Source organism: Mytilus trossulus, chromosome 10 (assembly GCF_036588685.1).
Source record: "Mytilus trossulus isolate FHL-02 chromosome 10, PNRI_Mtr1.1.1.hap1, whole genome shotgun sequence".
Lineage (NCBI taxonomy): Eukaryota > Metazoa > Mollusca > Bivalvia > Mytilida > Mytilidae > Mytilus > Mytilus trossulus.
Genome location: NC_086382.1, coordinates 5299196 through 5327144, shown reverse-complemented (window position 1 = coordinate 5327144; position 27949 = coordinate 5299196). Strand labels below are relative to the sequence as shown.

At 32.9% G+C, this 27949-nt stretch overlaps 2 protein-coding genes across 2 annotated transcripts; both read left to right on the top strand.

Moving 5' to 3' along the window:
* Positions 1-7716: 7716 nt before the first annotated feature.
* On the top strand, positions 7717-19940 carry LOC134686653 (ankyrin-1-like). Its single transcript, XM_063546326.1, has 5 exons — positions 7717-7930; positions 12689-12918; positions 14449-14731; positions 16211-16447; positions 16816-19940. The coding sequence occupies exons 1-5, from the start codon at positions 7717-7719 to the stop codon at positions 19938-19940; spliced, it is 4089 nt and encodes a 1362-aa protein (XP_063402396.1).
* Positions 19941-19967: 27 nt separating this feature from the next.
* On the top strand, positions 19968-22277 carry LOC134686652 (ankyrin repeat and KH domain-containing protein 1-like). The gene has a single exon (XM_063546325.1). The coding sequence runs from the start codon at positions 19968-19970 to the stop codon at positions 22275-22277; it is 2310 nt and encodes a 769-aa protein (XP_063402395.1).
* Positions 22278-27949: the final 5672 nt, after the last annotated feature.

Here is a 27949-nt window from a genome sequence, read left to right as displayed (position 1 = left end):
CTTAAAAATTCCAAAGATCTTTTAGAGAACATACAATCTAACTCTCTTTCATCTTGTAATAGTATTAAAACATTTGACTTTTCTACACTTTATACAAGTATTCCACATTCAAAACTAAAAGACAAATTGAAAGAGTTGGTATTGCTTTGTTTCATAAAAAAGAATGGCCAACGAAGATACAAGTATCTTGTCTTAGGAAGGGATAAATCCTACTTTGTAAAGGATCACTCTGATTCAAACAGAAAATTCTCTGAAACTGACATTATTAAGATGCTTGATTTCTTGATTGACAACATATTTGTTACGTTCGGGGGACGTGTTTTTGAACAGACTATTGGCATTCCATTGGGAACGAATTGCCCCCCTCTTCTTGCCGACTTTTTTTTAATTATTATGAAAAATTGAGAATGGAAATGGGGAATGTTTCAAAAAGACAACAACCCTACCAAATAAAAAACAACAGCAGAAGGTCACCAGCAGGTCTTCAATGTAGCGAGAAATTCCCGCACCCGGAGGCGTCCTTCAGCTGGCCCCTAAACAAATATATACTAGTTCAGTGATAATGAACGCCATACTAATTTCCAAATTGTACACAAGAAACTAATATAAAAATAATACAAGACTAACAAAGGCCAGAGGCTCCTGACTTGGGACAGGCGCAAAAATGCGGCGGGGTTAAACATGTTTGTGAGATCTCAACCCTCCCCCTATACCTCTAACCAATGTAGAAAAATAAACGCATAACAATACGCACATTAAATTCAGTTCAAGAGAAGTCCGAGTCTGATGTCAGAAGATGTAACCAAAGAAAATAAACAAAATGACAATAATACATAAATAACAACAGACTACTAGCAGTTAACTGACATGCCAGCTCCAGACTTCAATTGAACTGACTGAAAGATTATGATTTCATCATATGAACATCAGGCTGACTTCATACAGGAACTTCTTAGGAAGAAAGATAAGAAGTAACCAATATCCTTAATCTCTACTTTTCGCTATATAAATGATTTTCTTTCACTAAATAATTCAAAATTTGGTGACTATGTAGAACGCATCTATCCCATTGAACTAGAGCTAGAGGATACAACAGAAACAGTTAAGTCCGCCTCATATCTTGACTTACATCTAATTGACAATGAGGGTCGATTGAAAACAAAACTTTACGACAAAAGAGATGATTTCAGCTTTCAAATTGTGGAGTTTCCATTTCTAAGCAGCAGCATTCCAGCAGGACCTGTATACGGTGTATATATATCTATGTATATAAATGCCTGTCGAATGTTGAATGATATCTTGAGAAAATGCCAATATGCTACCCAACTTTCATTATACTTGGCTAAGGAGATTTCTGAAGATATATATTTACAAAACAAGATTTAATGAAGAACAAAACAAGATGACTTTAAGGATGTTCGCTTCTTTGTTTCAAACGAACCTGCTTAAATTTTAAAACACTTTTATAAAATGAAGGTATATTGAGACACGAACTCAAAAAGTAGAAAAAAACTGAACGGTCCGTTTTCTTGTTTCCGAGATATAAACCATTGAATAGTTAGCGGAAAATGATTCTCTCTATATTTTAAATTCATATAACATTGGCATCTTTTTACTTTAAAAAATCTGGGGAAAAGTAACAAGGATTTTATAAGATTTAAAAAAAAATGACTTTTTGAACTTTATGTTACAATTATGACCAGAAAAATGGAAAAAAATTGTCGCACAACAACATTTGCTGTTATTGGATAGATAATGTTGAAATATGTGTAATGCAATAGTTAAAGAACGATAACTATAACGAACTTACATTCATATTTACTCAAGCATGAATATATTAAATAAAGACAAACATCTTGCGCTATGATCATTTATCTAGAAGACACATTGTAGTGGAACTCGGAGCTTTAACATTCAATAAAGGATACTATTAAAAACTTTCTTGTTATTTATAAGTTCATGTTTGGAGCAAATCCAGGATAGTTCAAAGTAAGTATCTTATCTCTCTAGTTTTCGGCATTATTAATACATTTTTACAAATGAGTACACACAAGAGTTACTTATAGGTGTCTGTTTTTATTTTCAATGTCTTTTTTTTAATCTAGACAACACGATTGTTTTTATGAATAAGAATCTCAATATTAAAATTTTTAAATGTTAATATGAGATTTGAATAGTTTGATGATAACAGAGGATTTTACAACATTGAATAAGTTTTGATCATACTATACTGATAATATCTACAGAAAAATAGACATTGAACCAGGTGTCTTTCATAAGACCAACTAATTGCCCACACTATTCAAAACAATAGAAAAGCCAAATGTAAACCTGAATATCAGGAAGAATGCAACAAGGTGACTGAATATACCTCATCTTCATATTTCAGAAGACCATCATTTACTGTAGAAAAAATGGTAGTAAAAGCTTTCGAAAAATATTTAGTGTGACATATTGACCTAGTGGCTATAGATCGTCCTTTCAAACAAATCTTGTGAAGTTTTGATATCCAGTATAAAGAAATAAGCAATAAAAAGATAAGGCAAATTTTACCTGTCTTTATTTCATACACGCGGAATTATCTAAAATAAAGGTAGTTCAATCGTTTCTTGAATTCACAGTACAATGGATTATTATGTGTATGTTGAGATTTCAAAAACATTTTGATGTATATTCGAACAGTGACCAAATAAAAATTTGAAGTATTTATTAAAGTGTAACAAGGATCTTTTGAACCAAAGATCTGTGTAAAGTTAAAGCTTCGTTCCGCCAGTCAGCATGGTCAGTTGCCCTCACAACTTAGATAAAATATGTCCATCATTACTCCTTACACTGTTATAGTAAAGTGTGAATGAGCTTTAAAAGCAACAATTATAGATTTGATAAATATTTTGAAAACAAAGAATGCATACCAAGGCTTCTGTCCCCATTTGGTGTTAAAATATAAAATCGTGCTTGTCATAGTCTAAAGCCCAGAGTAATATTTAGAGATATAAATTAATAACAGATGTGTTCATTAAAACAATCTTTACATCATTATCTTTTGTTTTGTCTTAATTCATTTAAACTCGTGACTAAGATGCATTCAAAAGATAACTTTGGCAATTAGACCTTTAATGGGATATAAAATGTTTTTCTATGTCAGAATATGTTTCTAAAATATTATGAAAAGCTATTACTGTCTCAACATTTAAGTCGTCAAATTTGATTTTTTTTAATATCTCAAAATTATTCGAACATTAGTTGATTTCTGAAAGACAATATGACGGGCTATACTACTTAGTTACGAAAAGCCAATTGTCCTTTAGATAGTAAATAGTAGCCAATGTAGGTAATTATAAATGTTAGGTTCAGAATGATAATGATTAGACACATTTTATCAAGAGGTTATTGATGTGTAAACTGGGTAGCTGATTTACTAGTTTGACTTAAGAGTACTACTTTGGACTTTAAATCATTTAATGCGTTATTCGCCCCATTTTTCACATCAATAACCTATAGTAATAAGCAGCTTAATTCAATCAAAAACCAGTAAGACAAGGAACACTAGCCAAGCACTGTGTAATAAGACCATAATAAAAAAAGAGAAGATATGACTTATTTTCGATATCGCATTACTTTCCTTCATATTCACGAAATTTTGGAATTTTCACACTTGTAGGGACTATTATTTCTGAAGTTTATATATCTTATCTACACCAAATTGTTCTCAATATTTAAATTTTTAAATGTTAATATGAGATTTAAATAGTTTGATGATAACAGAGGATTTTAAAACATTGAAAACGTTTTGATCATACTATACTGATAATATCTACAGAAAAATAGACATTGAACCAGGTGTCTTATATATAATTTATTATTGCATAGCAATATAATATTTCCCACAGAAAGTAACCAAAAGTTAGCGTGCAATAAATTCTAATATTGCACAAGTGCAATGAATCTACAAAATTCATGACGTCATCAACGACAAATTTTTAGTTTAAACCAATTTTTACTTTCAAAAGTTATATTGCTATATAATAAAAGGGTTATTGCATGAACATTGGGGAATATTGTCCCTCGTAGAACATATATTGCACTCGCAAGCTCGTGCAATATAAATTCTACTCGGGACAATATTCCCCAATATTCATGCAATAACCCTATATTATTAAATGATATATGCAAATCAGCCCTTATACGGATTCATCAGCATCTGCCATACTGATGACGTTGCGCTGTAAATATTAATCAATGGTTTTAAAATATTGCTTTTTGGCCAAGCTCATGTGCGAATACGGGACTCGGGTTCACTTCTTGTTTCATTATTTACGCCTTCCGTAACTTCAGACGTATTGTTATTCATAAAATGTAAAATCACAAAAATACTGAACTCCGAGGAAAATCCAATCGAAAAATCTCTAATCAAATAGCAAAATCAAATGACAAAACACATCAAACGAATGGACAACAACTGTCATATTCCGGGTACAGGCATTTTCAAATGTAGAAAACGGTGTATTGCTTTCTACATTAGATACATGAACATTTTCATATTATATAATTTAAGAAAACTTTTAAATAAGTTTGAATAATATTATTATTATTTCTAGCTACTATACACTTTCTAGATAAAATGAATAGAAACAGCAAATATATATACTTAGAAATTTCATAATGCGTCGTAACTGCAAATAGACCAGTTCAAATATAATTTCTATATATTTTTTTACGGCAAGTTTCTTTGTGTACTGGAATAATTGAAATCATAAAAAAAAAAGGTTTGATGATCTGGCTGCTTTTGTATTGGTCCTGTCATAGATATGTTAATATCAGATTTGAAGAATTGGAATGATACAAAGGATTTTAATTCATAGATTACGTTTTGATCTTTGGCTTTATACCACTATACTGATAATATCTATAGAATAATAGAAAATGAACCAGGTGTCTTTTAAATAATATTCAATATACAACAATTAACCCATATGTATGATATGAGAAAAGCAGGTTTCGTCTCCATAAGACCAATTAATTGCCCACACTATTCAAAACAATAGAAAATCCAAATGTTAAACTGAATATCAGGAAGAATGCAACAAGGTTACTGAATATACCTCATCTTCATATTTCAGAAGACCATCCTTTACTGTAAAAAAAAATGGTAATAAAAGCTTTCTAAGCGTGACATCTTGACCTAGTCGCTAAGGATCGTTCTTTCAAACAAATCTTTTGAAGTTTTGGTATCCAGAATAAAGAAATAGACAATAAAAAGGTAAGGCAAATGTTCCCTGTCTTTATTTCATACACGCATCATTATCTAATCGTTTCTTAAATTCACAGTACCATGGATTAACATGTGTTTGTTGATAATTCAAAAACATTTTGATGTATAGTCGAACAATGACCAAAATAAAAACTTGAAGTATTTATTAAAGTGTAACAAGGATATTCTAAACCAAAGATCTGTGGGAAGTTAAAGCTTCGTTCCGCCAGTCAGTTGCCCTCACAACTTAGAATAAATATGTCCATCATTACTCCTTACACTGTTATAGTAAAGTGTGAATGAGCTTTAAATGCAACAATTATAAATTCATTTTTTGTGCATTATTGTATAATGTTGTCAGCATTTAACATTTGACAACATTTTTTGTTTTTTTTGTTGTGATCTTTACATATATTTGCATATACCTAATCTAAAAATGGAAGATTTGATAAATATTTTGAAAACAAAGAATGCATACCAAGGCTTCTGTCCCCATTTGGTGTGAAAATATAAAATCGTGCTTGTCATAGTCTAAAGCCCAGAGTAATGTTTAGAGATATAAATTAATAACAGATTTGTTCATTAAAACAATCTTTAAATCATTATCTTTTGTTTGGTCATAATTCATATAAACTCATGACTAAGATGCATTCAAAAGATAACTACGATTTGGCAATTGGGACCTTTATTGGGTAATATTAAATGTTTTTCTATGTCAGAATATGTTTCTAAAATATTCTTAAAAGCTATTACCCTCTCAACATTTAAGTCGTCAAATTTGATTTTTTTTAATATCTCAAAAGTCTTTACCAAAATTCGAAATTAATCGAACATTAGTTGATTTTCTGAAAGACAATATGACGGGCTATACTCCTTAGTTACGAAAAGCCAATTGTCCTTTAGATAGTAAATAGTAGCCAATGTACTAAAAGTAGGTAATTATAAATTTTAGGTCCAGAATGATAAGGATTAGACACATTTTATCAAGAGGTTATTGATGTGTAAACTGGGAAGCTGATTTACTAGTTTGACTTAAGAGTACTACTTTGGACTTTTAATCAGTTTGTGCGTTATTCGCCCCAGTTTACACATCAATAACCTATAGGTTAAATGTGCTTATTCCTATAATAGTAATCCTAACTAGGCGTTTAACATCATTTCCAACATGCTTGTAATAGTCTAAAGTCAAAAGTCATATTTGGAGATTTAATTTAATAAAATGTTTGTTTATAAAAACAATCTTTCAATCATTTTCTTTTGTTTCGTCATGTTTTATATTTACTTAAACTTGAGATGAATTCATAAGATACCAACGAGTTGGCAAGCTTTACATTTAAAGGGTTCTTTTGTTTCATGTAATTGTATGCCCGAATATGATTCTCTAGATGATCAAAATAGGATATTACAATTTAAACTTAATTCATAAATTAATAGTTAAAGTTTGTATTTCAAGTCAATGCTTTCTGAGTTTCACGAAATGATTCAGATACAATGTATTTTCAGTACTACAAAACACCCTTACGAATATGTTCACGCATTGGCAATTTACTTCTAAATTTCGTAAAGAAAGGCAACAGAAGTATACCGGTGTTCGAAAGTAACAAATCAATGGAGAGAAAACAAATCCGAGTTACAAACTTAAACCGAGGGAACATAAACTATAAGACAAAGAAACACAAAAACAAACAACAACATACTTCGAAACTAATTATTTGATAACAAATGCCATATTTCTGACTTGGTAGAGAAATATTTAGATTTGGTTGAACCTGGATTAATGGCTAGCCAAACCATCCAGCTTTATGACAATTTAAAAAAAAATATCGCTTAAATGACTACACTACGTGAAAGAAATACAGCACACACACACGCAAGAACATTCATTACAGACAAACCCACATACAAATAAAATAATAGTCGACACAACATACAAACCACAGAACCTCAACGAACATATTCCATCAACGACAAAACACCACAGGATATAAAAAACAGTGACCTTCACATTTTGTCTCATGCCGAATCCATTGTTACTTAGTTCACCTCATGAACTACTTCTTAGGCTCTACACTTAAGAATTTTGAAGAATTTATAAGAATAAAGAGGTGTGTGCGTATATATGATCATATATCAATCAATAATTATTGTGTGGTATGTATCAAATTTCATTAGTTAGTTGATAAAATCTGCTTAAATTTGGAAAACTATGCCAAGTAATTTGCCATTAAAATGATATTTTAACAATATGCTGGCTATAAGATGGAGAAATGTATCAGGTAACTTTTTCACTTGTAATAGAGAAGGTTCTTACAAGTCATGTGAAGACATAAAGAATTCTGGCATATGCTTCGTTTTTCACTACAACATTTTTTCAAATGTAGATTAATATTCATTTCAGGAAGCCATTGACCAAAATGTAACAACGATATAGTTTTCTATTGTACAACGCATAAATCCTAGGAATAATGTCATCCCTTTCCGAGGAAGAAGAGAATTATGTTCGATTAACTTTGTTATTAAAAGGAGTGTCACCAAGAGCAGTGCGAACTCTCTTTGATAAAGAATTTCCACCTACCACTCTACCTTCAACGCTGCATACCAATCACAAGACTCTTAATGACTTGTATATGAAGAGAATTTTGAACCAGCCTCAGTGGAACCTTTTGAGACCTACAAATGGTATGTTTAAGAAAAGATGAACTGCAGTAACAATTTAAAATTGAGAATGGAAATGGGGAATGTGTCAAAGAGACAACAACACGACCATAAAACAGACCAGAGCAGAAGGTCATCCATAGGTCTTCAATGCAGCGAGTAATTCCAGCACCCGGAGGCGTCCCTCAGCTGGCCCCTACACAAATAAATATACAAGTTCAGTGATAATGAACGCCATACTAAACTCCAAATTATACACAAGAAACTAAAAAAAGGGATAAAACAAGACTAACAAAGGCCAAAGGCTTCTGACTTGGGAAACTTGGGAATGTAGCATTCTTTGACAATTGTTTTCATTTGATAAAGATACTGTACAAAGTATTGTAAAACATAGAATGACAATACTGCTGCAAAATGAAAAAAATACACATAAAACACCAACACGAAATAACCCCTCAAAAAAAGGTTATCCACGTACCCCGACTTGATAAGTTGTTTACAGATCTATTGATGAATGATTGTCTTACCTTTTAAACACATTTCATCTATTGTTTATCAGGATTTTTGTGATTATAACTTTATTTCACATTGTATATAAAAAAAACATCAAAGATATCAGGCGTATCATTTCGAACGTCAGACGCGCTTTTCGTCTACAAAAGACTCAACAATGACGTCCCAATTAAAAAAAAAGTAAATGAAAAAAAATATTGGGATTTTTTATGCCCCACCTACGATAGTAGAGGGGCATTATGTTTTCTGGTCCGTGCGTTCGTCCGTCCGTTCGTCCGTCCGTTCGTCCGTCCGTTGGTCTTACCGTCCGTTCGTCCGTCCGTCCGTCGTACCGTCCGTTCGTCCGTCCGTTCGTCTGTCCAGTTTCAGGTTAAAGTTTTTGGTCGAGGTAGTTTTTGATGAAGTTGCAGTCCAATCAACCTGAAACTTAATATATATGTTCCTTATGATATAAGCTTTCTAATTTTAATGTCAAATTAGAGTTCTGATCCCAATTTCGCGGTCCACTGACCATAGAAAATGAAAGTGGGAGTTTCAAGTTAAAATTTTTGGCCAAGGTAGTTTTTTTTATGAAGTTGAAGTCCAATCAACTTGAAACTGAGAACACATGTTCCCTATGATATGATCTTTCTAATTTTAATGCCAAATTAGATTTTTTACCCAATTTCACGGTCCATTGAACATGGAAAATGATAGTGCGAGTGGGGCATCCGTGTACTTTGGACACATTCTTGTTTTCTTATGATGAGCAAATTCATATAATTCAGGTATGAGTCATAATAGATACTAGAAGTTTTTATTTGGTTATAAACTTCTGAAAGCGTTCAATCATTAAAAGTTTAACCAACTTACGACGGCTTAATGATATATCTGAAATAACAAATGAAGTAAAAAATAACATTAAATGTTGTTGGGGCTAGATATGAACAATAGGAACATGGTCAATTGGTCATTCATCACCAAAAGATTTAGCTGTTCAAACGGGATTTTTTTTTATGTTTTTCCTGTATCATCTCAATTGTGTTGTTTTAGAACCGAACTTACTGGTTAAGACAAAAGCAACACGGCTGCTCATGTAAATAAAAATCACGTTTTAATTGTGTGAAATTGTGGTCGTCTGTGACACTGATATAAAACTAGGGTCAATCGAATCATGCTGGTTTCACCAGTTTGAACCCTTGATACACTAGCTTTCTTGTAATCAGTGACCCTCTGATAAATCAAGACACACATCAGAAAACTGCATTGTGGAAATTATGCCGTAAACTCTCATTTTTAATTTTAGATGAAGTCCATATACTGAGCATCTTAACATGCTTGATTTTAAGTTTAATTTGGAGATATGCAGGCGAAATTATCTAAAATGTTCAATTATTCAATAAACTGACATCAACTAAATATCGGAAGTTAAAGGTTGTCACCGAAGAGACATGTATTGTCGAAATGCGCATCTGGTGCAGGAAAATTGGTACCGTTAAAGTTGTTATTGACATGGAGGAACCTGTTTACTTATAAATGTACTTTTCATGTATGACTTTTATAACTTTAAAAGAGCGACGAAAGATTCCAAAGGGACAGTCAAACTCATAAATCGAAAATAAACTGACAACGCCCTGGCTAAAAATGAAAAAGACAAACAGACAAACAGTAGTGCACATGACACAATATAGACAATTAAAGAATAAACAACACGAACCCCGCCAAAAACTAGGGGTGATCTCATGTGCTCTGGAAGGGTAAGCAGATCCTGCTCCACATGTGGCACCTGTCGTGTTGCTTATGTGATAACAAATCCGGTAAATAGTCTAATTCGGTAGATATATACCCCGTATGCTGGAATGCTACTTAGAAATGGAAAGTTCACAATTGGAAAGCTGAACTCATCTCTTTTGTCATAAAGTTTTGTTTTTAACCGACCCTCATTGTCAATTTCTAGATTTAAGTCAAGATATGAGGCCGACTTAATTGTATCTATAGTATCTTTTATCTCTAGTTTGATGGGAAAGATGCGTTCCACATAGTCACCAAATTTTGAATTATTTAGTGAAAGAACATCATCCATATAGCGGAATAAAGTTAAAGGATATCGCTAACTTCTTATCTTTCTTCCTAAGAAGTTCCTGCATGAAGTCAACCTCATAATTTTAAAGAAACAAGTCGGCAAGTAGAGGGGCACAATTTGTTCCCATTGGAATGCCGACAGTCTGTTGAAAAACACGTCCTCCGAAAGTAACAAATATGTTGTCAATCAAGAAATCAAGCATCTTGATAATATCAGTTTCAGAGATTTTTTGTTTGAATCAGAGTGATCCTTTACAAAGTAGGATTTATCCCTCCCTTAGACAAGATACTTGTATCTACGTTGGCCATTCTTTTTTATGAAGCAAAGCAATACCAACTCTTTCAATTTGTCTTTTAGTTTGGAATGTAGAATACTTGTGTAAAGAGTAGAAAAGTCTAATGTTTTAATACTATTACAAGATGAAAGAGAGTTAGATTGTATGTACTCTAAAAGATCTTTGGAAATTTTAAGTATCCACATCTGATTCACGCCACCTCTAGAATAGGCAGTTTCACAATAACTTTGAAGCCCGTCTTTGATTGCTGGTAAAATAGATGTTAATAATTTAGAAAGAGGTTTCGTGGAGCACTTGGAAGACCCAGCAATATACCGTTGTTTGTAAGGACACTTATGTAGTTTAGGTATCCAATACAGTGATGGAAGATCCAGTTCATCATCTTTGGTTGAAAATCCAAAGGACCATAGAACAGACCTATGATTATCCAGGATTTCCTCTTTGGTAAGTGTCGTCAGGGTATATGTTGAGTTTCCAAGTGAATTGTCAATACTTAATTCGTTTATCAAGCAGTTAATGTAATGATTTTTACACACAAAAACGATGTTGTTTTGGGCTTTATCTGCGGGAACAACAACATATTTGTCATTGAGGTATGATAAGTGTTTTGCAACATTTGGGTCTTTAAAGATTGACGTAGCATGGGCATTGATAGATATAGGAAGATGTGGTGTGAGTGCCAATGAGACAACTCTCCATCCAAATAACAATTTAAAAATTAAACCATTATAGGTTAAAGTACGGCCTTCAACACGGAGCCTTGGCTCACACCGAACAACAAGCTATAAAGGGCCCCAAAATTACTAGTGTAAAACCATTCAAACGGGAAAACCAACGGTCTAATCTATATAAACAAAACGAGAAACGAGAAACACGTATATATTACATAAACAAACGACAACTACTGTACATCAGATTCCTGACTTAGTTCTTAATTCTGATGTGTATCAACGACCTCACTGCCAGTAGACAGCACTTTTGTGCTCGTGCTGACATGAATTATCATTGATATGGTTATATTTATAAATTAACTGTTTACAAAATTTTGAATTTTTGAACTACTAAGGCTTTTCTACCTCAGACATAGATTACCTTAGCTGTATTTGGCAAAACTTTTAGGAATTTTGGTCCTCAATGCTCTTCAACTTCGTACTTTATTTGGCCTTTTAAACTTTTTTGGATTCGAGCGTCACTGATGAGTCTTTTGTAGACGAAACGCGCGTCTGGCGTATATACAAATTTAGTCCTGGTATCTATGATGAGTTTATTATTAATCCATTCGGAAAGAGTGTCTACATCTTCCTTCTCGCGCTTAGCCGGCCCCATTGCCTGGCATAATCCTCGACTAAATCCATCAAAATTTTAAAGTTGTATTTCGAATTGATGGATTTAGGCTCTCGATATTTCGGACCTTTTGATAACACAATTCGTAGAGAACAAATGGAGAAGTGTTATTAACAATGTTGAGGTCACAGGTAATAACGTGGCCAGCCGCATTATATGTGAATTGGGAACTAGCAAAAGTGCAATCCGGAGGTATAGACTTGAAGTCGTCAATATTGAGATCCTGCAAAACGTGTTTGTAATTGAAAATTTTAGTTGCAATAGATTTGGTATAGGTATAAGAAATGATTGGTACAGACTGGTCTTTGAAATAAGGAGGTATTTTCGATGGAAATAATTTATGATGAAGAATATTGCCTAAGTTGAAGCCATCGAGACATTTGTTGGCAAAGGAAAGATTAAGAAAAGATCTTTTATCTTATTCATCTTTTCCAATGCGGAATGGCTTTAAAAGTCTGTGACTTGCAATATCCGAAATTATAGCTTCAAGTTTGTATTGGTTTGAATGAGGGTTTGTAACAATGGATTCCAAACATATATGTAAACGTTCCAAACGTATTTACTACAGGTGTACCTGACTCCAAAACTTTTGATGTCACCTTAATGATTTGTTTGATCAGAAACTTGACATCCGTCATTCCTCCAATCAATGGATTTGACAAGCTACCTTTGCCAAATGAAACAACTCCAGGTCCTGATCTTGCAAGAATAAAGTGTTACAGAAATGAAATAGCTCATCATGACAGTGATACTATAGACACTGCTTATTTCAATACAGCATGGAGCGAGATATCAGACGTAAGTTTGTTGATACTAGTTAAACACAATAACTCAGATTTTTGTTCACCAATTATGCCTGGAAAATTGGCCAATTCACGACAAAATTAGGTTCTCATTACTTTATATTCTAAACGGCTGATTTTTTTTTATGTGTTCACCTTCTGGGAAGAGACACCTACACTTCTTATCTAGATCAGATATATATAACAGCACTCTAGGAACCAATACTATTCTAAAGGACTTGCTTTCATATATTCAAGATGTGGAATCATGAAAATATGATAGACTGTATGCATATGGTCTCTGTCTCAATATGTAATGTGTGTATGTATAAATATTTTTAGATTATGGAAAATGTTTATAAACTAATGTTTTTCTAGAGTTGTGTATTAAATTTTGAATGATTTTAAAGAAAAAAAGACTATCAAAAATACATTCTTTTGTGGATAAACAGCTCGATGCATTTTATTTGGATGTAAAATTGTAACACTTTATAAAATTTGGTATCTTTTCTAGTTTCTTCGTGCCTCGAGAAACAAACAATTGTGTTGCAATGAACACTATTTGATCTATATGATCAAATGGACATATGAAATGTATAAAGAATAGTCTGAATCATTTAAGTTCAACTTTGCCTCTGGCAGTTTAAAACTTTTTTTTTTATTTCTATTGAAATAAATTTTAGAAAAATGCTTGGGAAAATAATTTTTCCAGTTTACTCTAAGTTGCATTCTATAGTCTTGTTTCCTTTCATTTGAACTAAATCCAACTTGTGCGTGTAGAAAAAAAAAACAAGTTTTATATAGACTTCTGCTCGTTTTGAAAATTGACGTATGAGTTGTTGTTTTTATGACATCGAACGAAATATATGTTAATCACAAATGCTTATACATTGTAAAAGGAAATGTCAACTTTTTGTAGGTTTTCCGGACTAGAAACATGGGTACACCTTTTGATTTGAGTGCAATGATCTAAAAAAAAATTATGAACTGAATGTTACACAGTGTGTGCTTTTGTTGTTTTTTAACTTGCTGTTATAAATATCTTTATAAATAATAAATGAATGTATCTCCCTCACGCAAAACTCTGATTCCTTTCCTGATTTCGTTTTCGTTTGGTTAATTTCTGTTCATAAGCGATTGTATCAAATTTCGGACTTTCAAATATTTTCGCCTCGAGCGGTGTAGTGGATTTTTTTGAAAAATGCGCACCTGGTGCCGATAGTACACTGTAATTTATATACTTTCATTTTATAAAATTATTAAGGTCATGATTATACCCGGTTTGATATTGATACAAAGACTGCATGTACATATATTGCCGTAGCTGTATTATGCACACATTTTGAAATTTTTGGGCTCGAAATGGCACCTTCATTTTGTGTTTGATTTAACCTTTTTTAATCACGAGAGTCTGACGTAACAAACTATGAGTTTAGTATCTTTGACGAGTTTACAAATGCATTCCATCAATGACAATGTCATGATTGTACCTGAAGACCTAATGTGCATAGCTTTTAGAATATCATAATCTAAGACATTTTTGTAGGCTGTAAGTCGACTGGGTGGTATGCTAATGAACCAAGAGTGCCAGGAATTGAAGGTTAAAATCTTAGATCAGTCAAATCAGGAAATAATGTTGGAAATTAAACAATCACAGGAAGAGATGAAAGAACTGAGACGAACAATGAACAGTTTAGGAATGGAACACTCAAAAGTGACAATAAACCTGAAAAATCTGCAGGATTCCTATACTTCGTTACAGACTGAACACACAAAAGTTACAGAGGAAATAAAGATCTTAAAAGACCCGATGCCATGGAACATCAAAGGTATATCGTAATACTAGAGTGTTGTATTTTAGGGTACACATTTAAATAATTGTACATTCTAACCTCTGTTTCACTTTTGCCATATTGTTTGCATCCAATAACAAACGCTTCTGCTACTAAAAGATTTGATGATTAAAACGAGTCTATGATTTTGTCGAATGTTATGGATATTGAAAGAGGAGAGGGGTTAAACATCGCCCTGTGCCCTTTGATCTGATTTTTTGCGTATTTTTAGCTGAAAAGGGTTAATTCAAGCCATCTGTAGATAGCGGAGATGACATTATTTGGGGAAATCCTTTTGATACCATCTGTATATATACATTGTCTAAAAGTTCATAGAATTTTATGAACATTCAATGACCAGGGGGGCGGTGTCATCGTTATTTCAGCGGTTCTGGAAGATTTTCTCCATATGTTTTGAATATAAAACTGGCACTTTGAGCCCTCTGTAAACTAAGAGACAGGAAGTTTATCCAAATTCCTGTTAGTATCGATTGAATCCGCATATTATCTTACTGTCTTTATCAATTTATGGAAGATTGTGAGATCAAAGGTGTCTCAATGACATTTAAGCAGACTCCTGTATATTTTCAATATAGATTTCTTTTTATTTTGGCTTTCCATAATAATTTTGTATTTTTAAATTTAACTAGAGTAATCTTTTGTTTTCTTCTAGAAATATCATATATAAAAGAACGTCTTTGATGGTGTTTTATTGATAAAAATCTTTATTGAAGGCCGTATGGTGACCTATAGTTGTCAATTTCTTTGTCAGTTTGGTCTTTTGTGGAGAGTTGTATCATTGGCAATCACACCACATCTTCTTTTTTTATATTTATTCTCCTAAAAGGTTCAAAAAACGATTTTTTACATATCTGTTTCCTCCTTTCACTATGAGTATCATGCTTTTAATGTTTTCAAATATTTTGATATTGATGATTTTCAACTTAATTTGAATATCGAACCGACTGCCAGCAGCCGGTTGTATATAGAATGTCGAATATCGAATTACGAATCGGCTGCTGACTTCATGTTCTCGATATTTTGTTGAAAAAGCAATAATCTCTATAATTGATAAAAAAAACCAAACACATTATATGTAATGCTAGTTGTAAAAAACTAGCTAAGACAGGGATACTTATGTTTTTTTAAGGTTTTATTCTATCTGCTGTGATTATAAAAAAAACCATCTTTATCTTGATTAAACAATTCTTTTCCTTTGTTTCTTTCAATTTCAATATCATTCAATCTTGAATTTGTTTTTCATGAACCATTATTTATTAAATATTTTATTTTTTCAATAATTCACTTGTTAGACCTTATTTCGATAATCTGGTTCATATCAAAGTCATACAGAAATGTAGAATATATATATATAGCACCGTTATACTTAAATACCCTTTGAATCACGTGACCTTACTAACCAATAAAAAAAAGAAAAAATGCTACAATATTTAATAATGTTTTATTTATCTGTAGAACAAGTTAAAGAAGAGTTACAAACTTGGAAAGAAGCAGATAAAATATTTATAGAAACCAATGGAACCAAAAGTGTTTTAAAAAGTTTGACAGAAAAGAACTGTATTGTTGTCACTGGAAGTTCTGGTACAGGAAAATCAAAATTGGTGCACCACGTTGCATTAAACATGCAAAAAGAAGGCTTTGATATCATACCAGTTTCTTCTCCTAAGGAAATTATCAAATGGTACAATCCAAGTAAGAAGATTTTGTTTGTTGTTGATGATTTTTGTGGAACATATACATTGAATCCAACAAAATTTGAAAAATGGAAAAATCTATTGGAAAAAATCATATCACTCATAGAAAAGAAGACAGTAAAATTAATCATGTCTTGCAGATTACAGGTTTATAAGGATGAAAAAATAAAATCTTTGTCATTTTTTCAATCATGTGAATGTAATCTATTGTCTGAAAATTTGCGTTTGTCGAAAAAGGAAAAAAGTCTCTCGCTGAACTTTATTTGAAAACAAACGCTCCAAAGATCACTGAATTTTATGACATGTTTGATTGTTTTCCTCTTTTGTGTCAATTATACAGTAAAAACACAAAGCTGAATGTTATAGATTTCTTCAAGAATCCATTCTCAGTTTACAAAGAAGAGATAGATAAATTACAAACAGAGGGAGCACATGGAAAGTACTGTGCACTGGCTCTAATTGTAATGTTTTATTATTGTTTGAAAGACGAATGGCTAACGGAAGAGATTAATAAAGATATTAAAACTATTATCAAGAACACTTACGAAACTTGTAAAGTGGCCAAGGGAATGCCACGACTTGTTCTGCGTGACGAGCTGAATTCCCTCAGTGATTCATTTATACACAAAGATGGTGATGCATACCGAACTATTCATGACAAGCTGTTTGACTTTATCGCGTTTTACTTTGGTGGTGTTATGATTCAGTGTTTGATTAATAATGCTACAAGTGGTTTTATCCGTGAAAGGTTTTTATTTGAAAGTAAAGCTGTGAGTGATCGGTTTACAATTATTGTACCAGAAGAATATCAACAAACGTACATACAGAGAATGATAGATGACTGGTCAAGAAGAAATGTAGTTGATGTTTACTCTAATATCAATATGGACAATTCAATCTTTAGACAGAAATTTCTCGAATATTACAACGGTTTAGAAACAGATAGACAGAAACAATTGGCTAGTTTATATGACACAAATAACAACAGTAGTCCATTAATACAGTGCTGTTGTATAGGAGATGCTGGTATGGTCCAATGGTGCTTGCAACAATGTACCAGTAATATTGACCACTGTCGTAATAAGGATGGAGCATCAGCTTTGATCGTTGCTTGTCAGAACGGACACACTGCAATAGTTAATATTTTAATAAAAAATAAGGCAAATGTAAATAAGTGTAGTAATGATGACTCATCTCCTCTGTACATGGCTTGTCAAAATGGACATACTGAAGTTGTAAAGACGTTGACGAATAATAAGGCAGATGTCAATGAGTGTTGTAATGAAGCAATCTCACCACTGTACATTGCTTGCGGGAAAGGACATAATCAAATCGTTGAGATTTTATTAAATCATAAGGCAGACACAAATAAGTGTAGATATACCGGAGAAACCCCTCTTTATATTGCCTGTTTGCTAGGCCATATAGAAATTATTCATATGTTATTAAATCATAAGGCAGACATAAATAAGTGTAAAGATACTGGAATCTCCCCTCTTTTCGCTGCTTGTGCAAAAGGACACGTAGAAGTAGTTCAGATGTTATCAAACCATAATGCAGACATTAATAAATGCAGCAAGGAAGAAATATCTCCTTTGTTTGTTGCCTGTCAGGAAGGATATACTGAAGTGGTGAAGACGTTACTAAATCATAAGGCAGACATAGATCGATGTACAAACTCAGGACAGTCATCTCTGTATATTGCTTGTGCGAAAGGATATTCTGAGATAGTCAATATATTAATCCAACATAAGGCAGACATTAACAAGTGTGAAGACACTGGAATATCACCTTTGTACGTTGCCTGTGAAGGAGGTTATACTGAAGAAGTTAAAAGATTATTAAACGCAATGGCACACATCAATAAATGCAGTAATGAAGAAATATCACCTCTATCAATTGCTTGTTGGAAAGGGCATACTGAAGTAGTTCGAGTATTAATGATTAATAAAGCAGACATTAACAAGTGTAGTAATGGAGATGTATCGCCTCTATTCTTTGCATGTGAAGGAGGACATACTGAAATAGTTCAGATGTTAATAGACAATAAGGCTGACATAAATAAGTGTAATGTTGAAGACGAATCACCTTTGTACTTGGCGTGTCAGAAAGGACATACCCAAATAGTTGAGATGTTGATAGACAATAAGGCTGACATAAACAAGTGTAATGTTAAAGACGTATCACCTTTGCACTTGGCGTGTCACAAAGGACATACCCAAATAGTTGAGATGTTAATAGACAATAAGGCTGACATAAATAAATGTACAAATACTAGACATTCGCCTCTTCACATGGCTTGTGGACAAGGCCATATCAAAGAGGTGAAGATGTTATTAAACAAAAATGCAGAAAAAGATAATTCTACAAATACTGGAGAAACACCTGTATTTATTGCTTGTAATGAAGGACACATTGAAGTAGTGCATTTGTTAATAAATAATAAGACAGACATAAATAAATGTAACTGTAAAGAAGCATCCCCTCTGTACATTGCTTGTCAGAATGGGCGTACTGAAGTTGTTAAGATGTTAATAAACTGTAAAGCAGACATAAATAAGTGTACAGATACTGGAATATCACCTCTGTACATTGCATGTGGACAAGGACATACTGAAGTAGTTAATATGTTATTAAACAATAAGGCAGACATAAATAAGTGTTGTGATGAAGATGTATCACCTTTGTTTATTGCTTGTCAGAATGATTATACTAACATAGTTCAGACGTTAATAAACAATAAGGCTCTTATAAATAAGTGTAGAGATACAGGGGAATCACCTCTGTACATTGCTTGTTGTAAAGGACATGCTGAAGTTGTTACGATATTATTGAATTATGAAGCAGATATAAATAGGAGTAATGATAAGAAAGTATCACCATTGTACATTGCATGCCAAGAGAGACACATTGAAGTAGTTCAGATTTTGATAACCAAAAAGGCGGACATAAATATGTGTAGAGATAACGGAGAAACACCACTATTCATTGCCGCTGGCACAGGACATTCCAAAGTAGTTGAGATATTGATAAAAAATAAGGCAGACATTAATAAGTGTACATATATTGAATACTCTCCTTTGTACTTTGCTTGTGCTAAAGGACATATTGAAATAGTTCAGATCCTGATAAGCAATGACGCAGATATCAATAAGTGTACACATACTGGAGAAACTCCACTATTCATAGCTAGTGGGACAGGACATCTCGAAATTGTTCAGATGTTAATAAACATCCACGCAGACATTGATAAGTGTAGAGATAGTGGAGAGTCACCTCTATACTTTGCTTGTCAGGAAGGACATTCTGAAGTTGTTAATTTGTTAATAAGCAATAAAGCAGACATTAATAAAAGTAATAATCAGGCAGGGGCATCTTTGTTCATTGCTTGTAAGGAGGGACACATCAGTGTAGTTCAGATTTTAATAAACAGTGAGGCAGATATTAATAAGTGTATAGATACTGGAGAATCACCTCTGTACAGTGCTTGATATAAAGGACATACTGAAGTAGTTCAGATGTTAATAAACTATAAGGCAGATATTAATAAGTGTAAAGATACTGGAGAATCACCTCTTTATATTGCTTGTCAGAACGGACATACTGAAGTTGTTCATATGCTGATAAACAATAAGGCAGACATTAATAAGTGTAAATATTCTGGAGAGTCACCTCTTTACGTTTCATGTTCGAAAGGACATATTGAAATAGTAACCATGTTGATCAAGAATAAAGCAAACATTAATAAGTGTAGAGATACTGGAGAATCACCTCTGTACGTTGCGAGTGGACAAGGGCATATCAAAGTAGTGAGGATGTTAGTAAACAATAAGGCAGACATTAATAAAAGTAATAACAAGGAAGGATCACCTCTGTTCGTTGCTTGTCAGGAAGGGCATACTGAAGTAGTTCAGATTTTAATTAACAACGAAGCAGACATATATAAGTGTACAAATACTGGGGAATCGCCAATATATATTTCCTGCTGGAATGGGTATACGGAAATAGTTCAAACTTTAATGAACAACAAAGCAGACATTAATAAGAAAACCGCTGTTTGGGCATCACCTCTGCACATTGCTTGTAATCGAGGATATACTGAAATAGTTCAAATATTAATAGACCATAAGGCAGATATAAATAGGTGCAATAAACAGGATGTATCACCTCTCTACATTGCTTGTCAGGAAGGCCATACTGAAGTTGTTCAGATTTTGATAAACAATAATGCTGACATAAAAAAGTGTAATGAACAAGAAATATCACCACTCTTCATTGCCTGTCAAGTAGGCCATACTAGAATAGTGCAGATGCTTATAGACAATAAGCCTGACATTGATAAGTGTAAAGATAGTGGGACATCTCCTCTTTACATTGCTTGTCTTCAAGGACATGCTGAAATAGTTCAAATGCTAATAGACCATAAGGCAGATATAAATAAGTGTAATAATCAGGACATTTCACCTCTCTACATTGCTTGTCAGGAAGGCCATATTGAAGTTGTTAAGATGTTAATACACAGTGAGGCAAATATAAATAAATGTAGAGAAACTGGAGAGTCACTTCTTTACTTTTCCTGTTGGAAAGGATATACTGAAGTTGTTGATATGTTAATAAAAAAAAAAGCAGACATTAACAAATGTAGAGCTACTGGAGAATCACCTCTATACGTTGCCTGTGGGCAAGGGCATACCAACGTAGTAACGATGTTATTGAACAATAAGGCAGACATAAATAAGTGTAACCATAATGAGACTTCGCCTTTGTACATTGCTTGTCAGGAAGGTCATTCTGCAGAAGTTCAGATGTTAATTAACCATAAGGCAGATGTCAATAAGTGTAGAGATACTGGAGAATCCCCTCTGAGCATTGCTTGTTGGAAAGGACATACTGAAGTAGTTCAAATGTTATTTAACCATAAGGCAGACATATATAAGTGTTGTGATAATGAAATATCTCCTTTGTACTATGCTTGTCAGGGAGGCCGCAAGAAAGTAGTTCAGATGTTAATTAAGAATAAGGCAGACATCAATAAGTGTAGGGATACTGGAGAATCACCTCTTTATATTGTTTGTTGGAAAGGAAATATTGAAGTAGTTCAGATGTTAATAAACAATAAGGCAGACACTAATAAGTGTAAAGATACTGGAGAATCACCTCTGTACATTGCTTGTCAGAAAGGACATATTGAAGTAGTTCAGATGTTACTAAACAATAAAGCAGACATTAATAAGTGTAGAGAAACTGGAGAATCACTTCTGTTCTTTGCTTGCGGGTTAGGACATACTGAAATAGTTCGAATATTAATAGACAATAATGTAGACATAAATAAGAGTAACGAGAAGGAAGTATCACCTCTGTTCTTTGCTTGTCACGAAGGACACACTGAAATAGTTCATATGTTAATAGATAATAATGCAGACATCAACAAATGTATGGTTACTGGAGAATCGCCTCTATTTATTGCATGTAGCAAAGGATATTATGACGTGGTTCAGGTCTTAATTAATAATAAGGCAGATTTGGACATATGTAACAAGCAAAAAGCATCACCTCTGTATATTGCTTGTCAAAATGGACGTACTGAAGTAGTTCAGATGTTAATTAACAATAAAGCGGACATTACCAAATGTACGGATACCGGTGAATCGTCTCTGTTTGTTTCTTGTGAAGTAGGACACATCGAAATAGTTCAGATACTAATAAACAATAAGGCAGACATAAATAAGTGTAGAAACACTGGAGAGACACCACTGTGCATTGCTTGTGGGAAAGGACATACCGAAATAGTTCAGATGTTAACTAAAAAGCAGACATTAAACCATTGACCTCGACATTTTTAGAATGAATTTCGTGTCTTACCCGGTGTTTATTTAGAAGTGACGAAATCTGTCACAAACTGCATGTTCTGACGTTTAATCTGTGAATAAGCTATTTGCCGTTATTTTTTAAATTTGATTATCTAGGACAAATGCTTAATATTTAACATGTTCAAGTAGTAAAATATTGTATTTATATTTATGCTTGTTTGGAAAACTGTTGTTTTTTATAATATTAAAACGAGGTGCACATATTTTCGAAGTGTGGTCTTGCGACAAAGGCAACATATGTCCCTAGCGCGGTCAACAATTGGTAAATGTGTAATTGAAGGAGTGTCCTTATGTTGAAAGCTTATTATTAACACATCAATCGCTATAATAAAGCCTTTGCTTCACTAGCTATTGAACAATTTTAACATGAAACGGCAATTTTCATCCGAACATCTCTTGGTCCAAGGACACAGTTATCGATCTTTGGTTTTCGTTGTCTACGAATATAGTCCCTAGTGTAAACAGTGTATAACTTGCATGTTTTATTTGATACATTTTCCCAATTTATTTCTTGATATTAAATGCATGAAATATTAAGTAGGGGGATGTAATTACATGTCAAAAAAAATTGGGTGCTGAATCTTTATGTTAAGTAGTGAATTGGTCCAGTTCTAAAAGGTCAAATTTTATCACGTCTGAAGCTGTCATTCTGAATTTTACACCCCCTTAACACAGAATTGTCAATATTTTGAGTAAGAGCTGGTAGAAGTTTCTATAATTTTGATATTATTTGTCTCACTGGTAGTACACTACACTGTAAAAAATCTTTTTGAGAAAGACCAGGTGCGATTTTTTTAATTTGAATGTATGTCTAAAAGAAATGCACTACGAAATATCTGTGTTCTCGGGCCTAAGAGATGGATTCCTGAAATCTAGATTCTGTACTTTGGCAACTTTCCTGAATGATTTGCTGGTTTCAATTTGTCAAACTCAATCAAAGTAAAGCATTTACATCTTTGGTTTACAGACATTCTGTTAAAATGTGCCATTTTGGCGGCATTCTACGGCTATAATAAGCATTTTAAGCAGTTTACATTTTATGCCTAAGAGGCATGCTGACTTTCTATCTGACAGCTTTTTTGTTCCTGATATTTGTGTTTCTATGCTTCAATCAAATTTAATAAACCATTTGTGAACTCTGAATATAGAGAAAAGTAGATTATCACAGAAAAAAAGTGTAGCATATTTTGAATACATGGCCCTGGTTAAACGTCCTATTTGATGTATGTAAAATGTGAAGCGCTTTGTACATCAAATCTGTAGTCCGACACAAATATTTCACTAAATCTGTAAAAAAAAAGCACTTAACTATATTCAGTACACCTTACTCCTTTATAGGCTACCATATTTTTTCCCTGTATGATAGTAAGTGGTCCAAATAAATGCCTATTGAGACTAAAACTAAATGCATGTTTTCCATTGAAAAGTGAAAAAAAATGGCTTTCAGACCATTTTGTCTTTCAAAAAATTTAAATGCAAGAGTCCTTTTGCAATTAGACTTCTTGTATCATAACACATTAGCATAGAAATGAGCAAAGAGTTACACATTTTCACTTCTGATAGCTTCTGTGTGCATTTTTATATGTCAATATGGGCTACCGCCTAAATTGACTCTAAATAATTCTCAGTACTACATGGCCCAAGACTATTTTATACTCATGTGGTATACTTTTTGAATTGTTTGAAATACTAAGTCTTTTCTACATCAGGCATAGATTAACTTAGCTGTATTTGGCAAAACTTTTAGGAATTTTGGTTCTGAATGCTCTTCAACTTCGTACTTTATTTGGCATTTTAAACTTTTTATGATTCGAGCGTCACTGATGAGTCTTTAGCAGACGAAACGCGCGTCTGGCGTATATACTAAACTTAGTCCTGGTATCTATGATGAGTTTATTTTGTAACTTTTCTATACATTTAAATACATTTAGTATATAGGAAAGAATAATTTAGGCTTAAAAAACTTCAAAAACTTCAAATTGGCTGAGAAAAATGCATATTTATATAAGGCTTCCCTGAATTGGAAAATCTATATTTTCAGGCATAGGCTCATATAAATTTGACTTTGGAATAATTACAACACATCTGATAAATAAAATGAGTGTGCAGATGCTTTTAATACTTAATATATAATATTCAAGAGCATTAAAAAAGCAAAATTTCAAATTTTTAGGCCAAAATCTTGACAGTGGAAGATATTTAATTTATACATCAAAAATAAACATCCAAATGTCAATACTAAAATGACCCTAGTTTCTCTAATATATGCCATATGGCCATAAAACTTGGCAAAATATCTCATTATTGCCTCAGCTAAGGTTATGCAAAGTTTTATAAAGATTGGTCAAGTCTTTTTGTCATATTAGGTCCAAGGACACAGTTATCGCCCTTTGGTTTTCGTTGTCTACGAATATAGTCCCTAGTGTAAACAGTGTATAACTTGCATGTTTTATTTGATACATTTACCAAATTTATTTCTTGATATTAAATGCATGAAGTATTAAGAAGGGGATGTAATAACATGTAAAAAAAATTTGGGTGCTGAATCTTTATGTTAAGTAGTGAATTGGTCCAGTTCAAACAGGTCTAATTTTATCACGTCTGAAGCTGTCAAACTGAATTTTACACCCCCATTACACAGAATTGTCAATATTTTGAGTTAGAGCTGGTAGAAGTTTCTATAATTTTGATATTATTTGTCTCACTGGTAGTACACTACAATGTAAAAATCTTTTTGAGAAAGAGCAGGTGCGATTTATTTTAATTTGAATTTATTGTCTTAGAGAAATGCACTACGAAATAACTGTGTTCTCGGGCCTCTTGAACGACAGAACAAACAAATATTTGTTTGTGTTAGGTGAATTTCTATACATATCCGCTTATGATCTAGTTGTTCGAAGTCTTTTAGGTTGCATTTCTGTAAATATTGACAATGCAATTTTTAGTTTACGGCTAAAACTGTATCACTTTTACTATGAAGTTTTGAAAAAAATCTTATCCTAGAATAGAAAGTTCATTTGCACTTATATCAATTTCAAAGTTCAAAATATAGGGCTGTGCGGCATATTTTCAACGTTTATATGCCCTGAATTTTCCAGAGTTTAAACTAACACTATATTTTTAACTACCCCTACCTCGAATGAAAGGTTACCACAGATTTCAATGTAAACAATATGCACGTGTATATGTACTGGTAACATTCCCCAGTTATGTCTCTATGCGATGGAACACAGATATCATAACTGGGAACCGGAATGTAAACAAAATTAATTTTATATGAATATTCAAGATCTCCCTAAAAGAGGCGTGGTTTGAGAAACAGCTGTATTTACAAAGTGCAACCTATTTTATTTACCTGTTCAAACCAACAACATATTGAATTGTCTGAATAAGAATAACAAAGTACTAATTGTCTGCAGTCAAATAATTTTAACAGTATTGAGTTTAACACCACAAAAATGTATGAAAAAACTTATACTGTGGATTCATTATTATTTGTTGGATAACAATTTTTGTGGATTTCGTGGGAACAAATGAACCACGAAATTTAATGTTCAACGAATATCAAATTTTCCATAGGCATGTGTGCATACTTCGGCAAAACCACGAAAATAAATGAATCCACAGTACTCTTCACAAGGCTTACCGTTCTTAGTTTCAGACTTTTCCGATGACGTCAGATTCAAAATTACTGACTAAAATTCATTTATTTGTGCTTGTTATATCGGGGAAAAGAATTATGTACGATCGATGGTAAGGTATCCCTTATGAATGGCTTGTGGAAGTAATTTTGACAAGCAGAACCATGTTTGGTGATGTTTTTAATCAATGCATTGAACTGCAAGCGGAAATTATTAAATTATTGATAAATTAAAGATGTCTGCCAAAATTGTTAAAAGGTATGGTCAGTATCAGAAAGAACTTAAAATACAGTGAGCATTGTTACCGAAACTATGGGGACATACAAAATGTAAACAAACGTCAAATTTTACTTGATATAAAAGACAAAATTCCCTGGAATACAATATATATGTGTCTAACAAGAAAGCAAGTAACATCACTTCCAGTTTCTACGCCAAAGAGGCTGTACTTAACAAAGGTCAAAAATGTAAATGGAAACAAGTACAAAATAAATGAAAAAAAAGCAATTTCAAAGCATTTACATCCAACAAATTGGATGATAAAATGAAATTATTTTTTCAGTATGCTGATATTTCACCAGAAATTTTATTACCTACCTCCTAGACTACTATCCGGTGGTGGCAACTGTTTTATATTCAATGTATATAAATGCCTTATGTAACCAGATTTCCGGCTGTCGGTTTTCCATTGTCCTTGATCTCATTTCCATGGTTCAACGAATGCGTGCTTGAAAACATATAAAGTTTTTGTCACGTAATATTCTAACTGATCATAAAATATAGGACAACAATAATTAATAAATTTAATGTTTGGGAACTATAAATGTTGGTCAAAACTAGTATATTTATTTGTTTGGGGGACAGCTGAAGGACGCCTCCAGGTGCGGGAGTTTCTCGCTGCATTGAAGACCTATTGTGACCTTCTGCTGTTGTCTGTTCTATGGTCGGGTTATTGTCTCTTTGACACGTTCCCCATTTGTATTCTTAATTTTATTCGTATAATCTAGAAATTGTTTAAATAAATCGATAGTCAAGGGCAGTCCTTGTAGTCTTTTCTACATCTCATGTACAAAATGTACTATGAGCAACAGACTGTTTTTATATTTAAGAAATAAGGGCAACAGTATTATACCGCTGTTCGAAAGCCATAAATCGCTTAAGACAAAAAAAATCCGGGTTACAAACCAAAACTGCAGGAAACACATCAACTTTAAGAGGAAAACACCAAACCGACAGAAACACTGAAATGAAACAAAAAACCAAAAGACAATGCAAAACACACAGAAACGAACTATAAGATAACAACTGCCATTATCCTGACTTGGTAAAGGACATTTTAAGAATAATGGTGGATTGAACCTGGTTTTGTGGCTAGCCAAACCTTGCAGTTTTATTGCAATGCTTAATATAACACTAAAATGACAACTTTACATGACAGGACTACAGTACAAATAAATGCAAGAACATTAAGGAAAGAGAAATACACAAATAAACAATACAAAAGAAGATTAAGAGATGCTAATCAAAGGTACCGGGCTTATAATTTAATACGCCAGACGCGTGTTTCGTCTACATTAGACTCATCAGTGACGCTCAGGTAAAATCCTAAAGAAAGCCAAACAAAGATGAAGTGCATTAATAACCCAAAATTTCCAAAGTGTGCCAAAACGGGTAAAGTTATCTATACCTTGGAGAAGAAATTCCGTAGTATTTAGAATATTTCATACTTTTGCAAAAAGTGAATCTATAAAAAAAATTATAAGAATGACCATATCTATGCTGACATAATTTGACCTGGACCTTATTTTTGATGGTTTATTTGTCAATTTTAAGTTTTTGAAGTTTTGACCGTTTCTAAATGTAATATGTCTGCTGATATATGAAAGTATTGTGAGGTGTACATGTTTGTATGGCATGGTGTATGTGACTTTGCTTTGTTTTTCATGATTCATGTTACGTTATCGTGGTTTGGACTTTAGTATTCACATA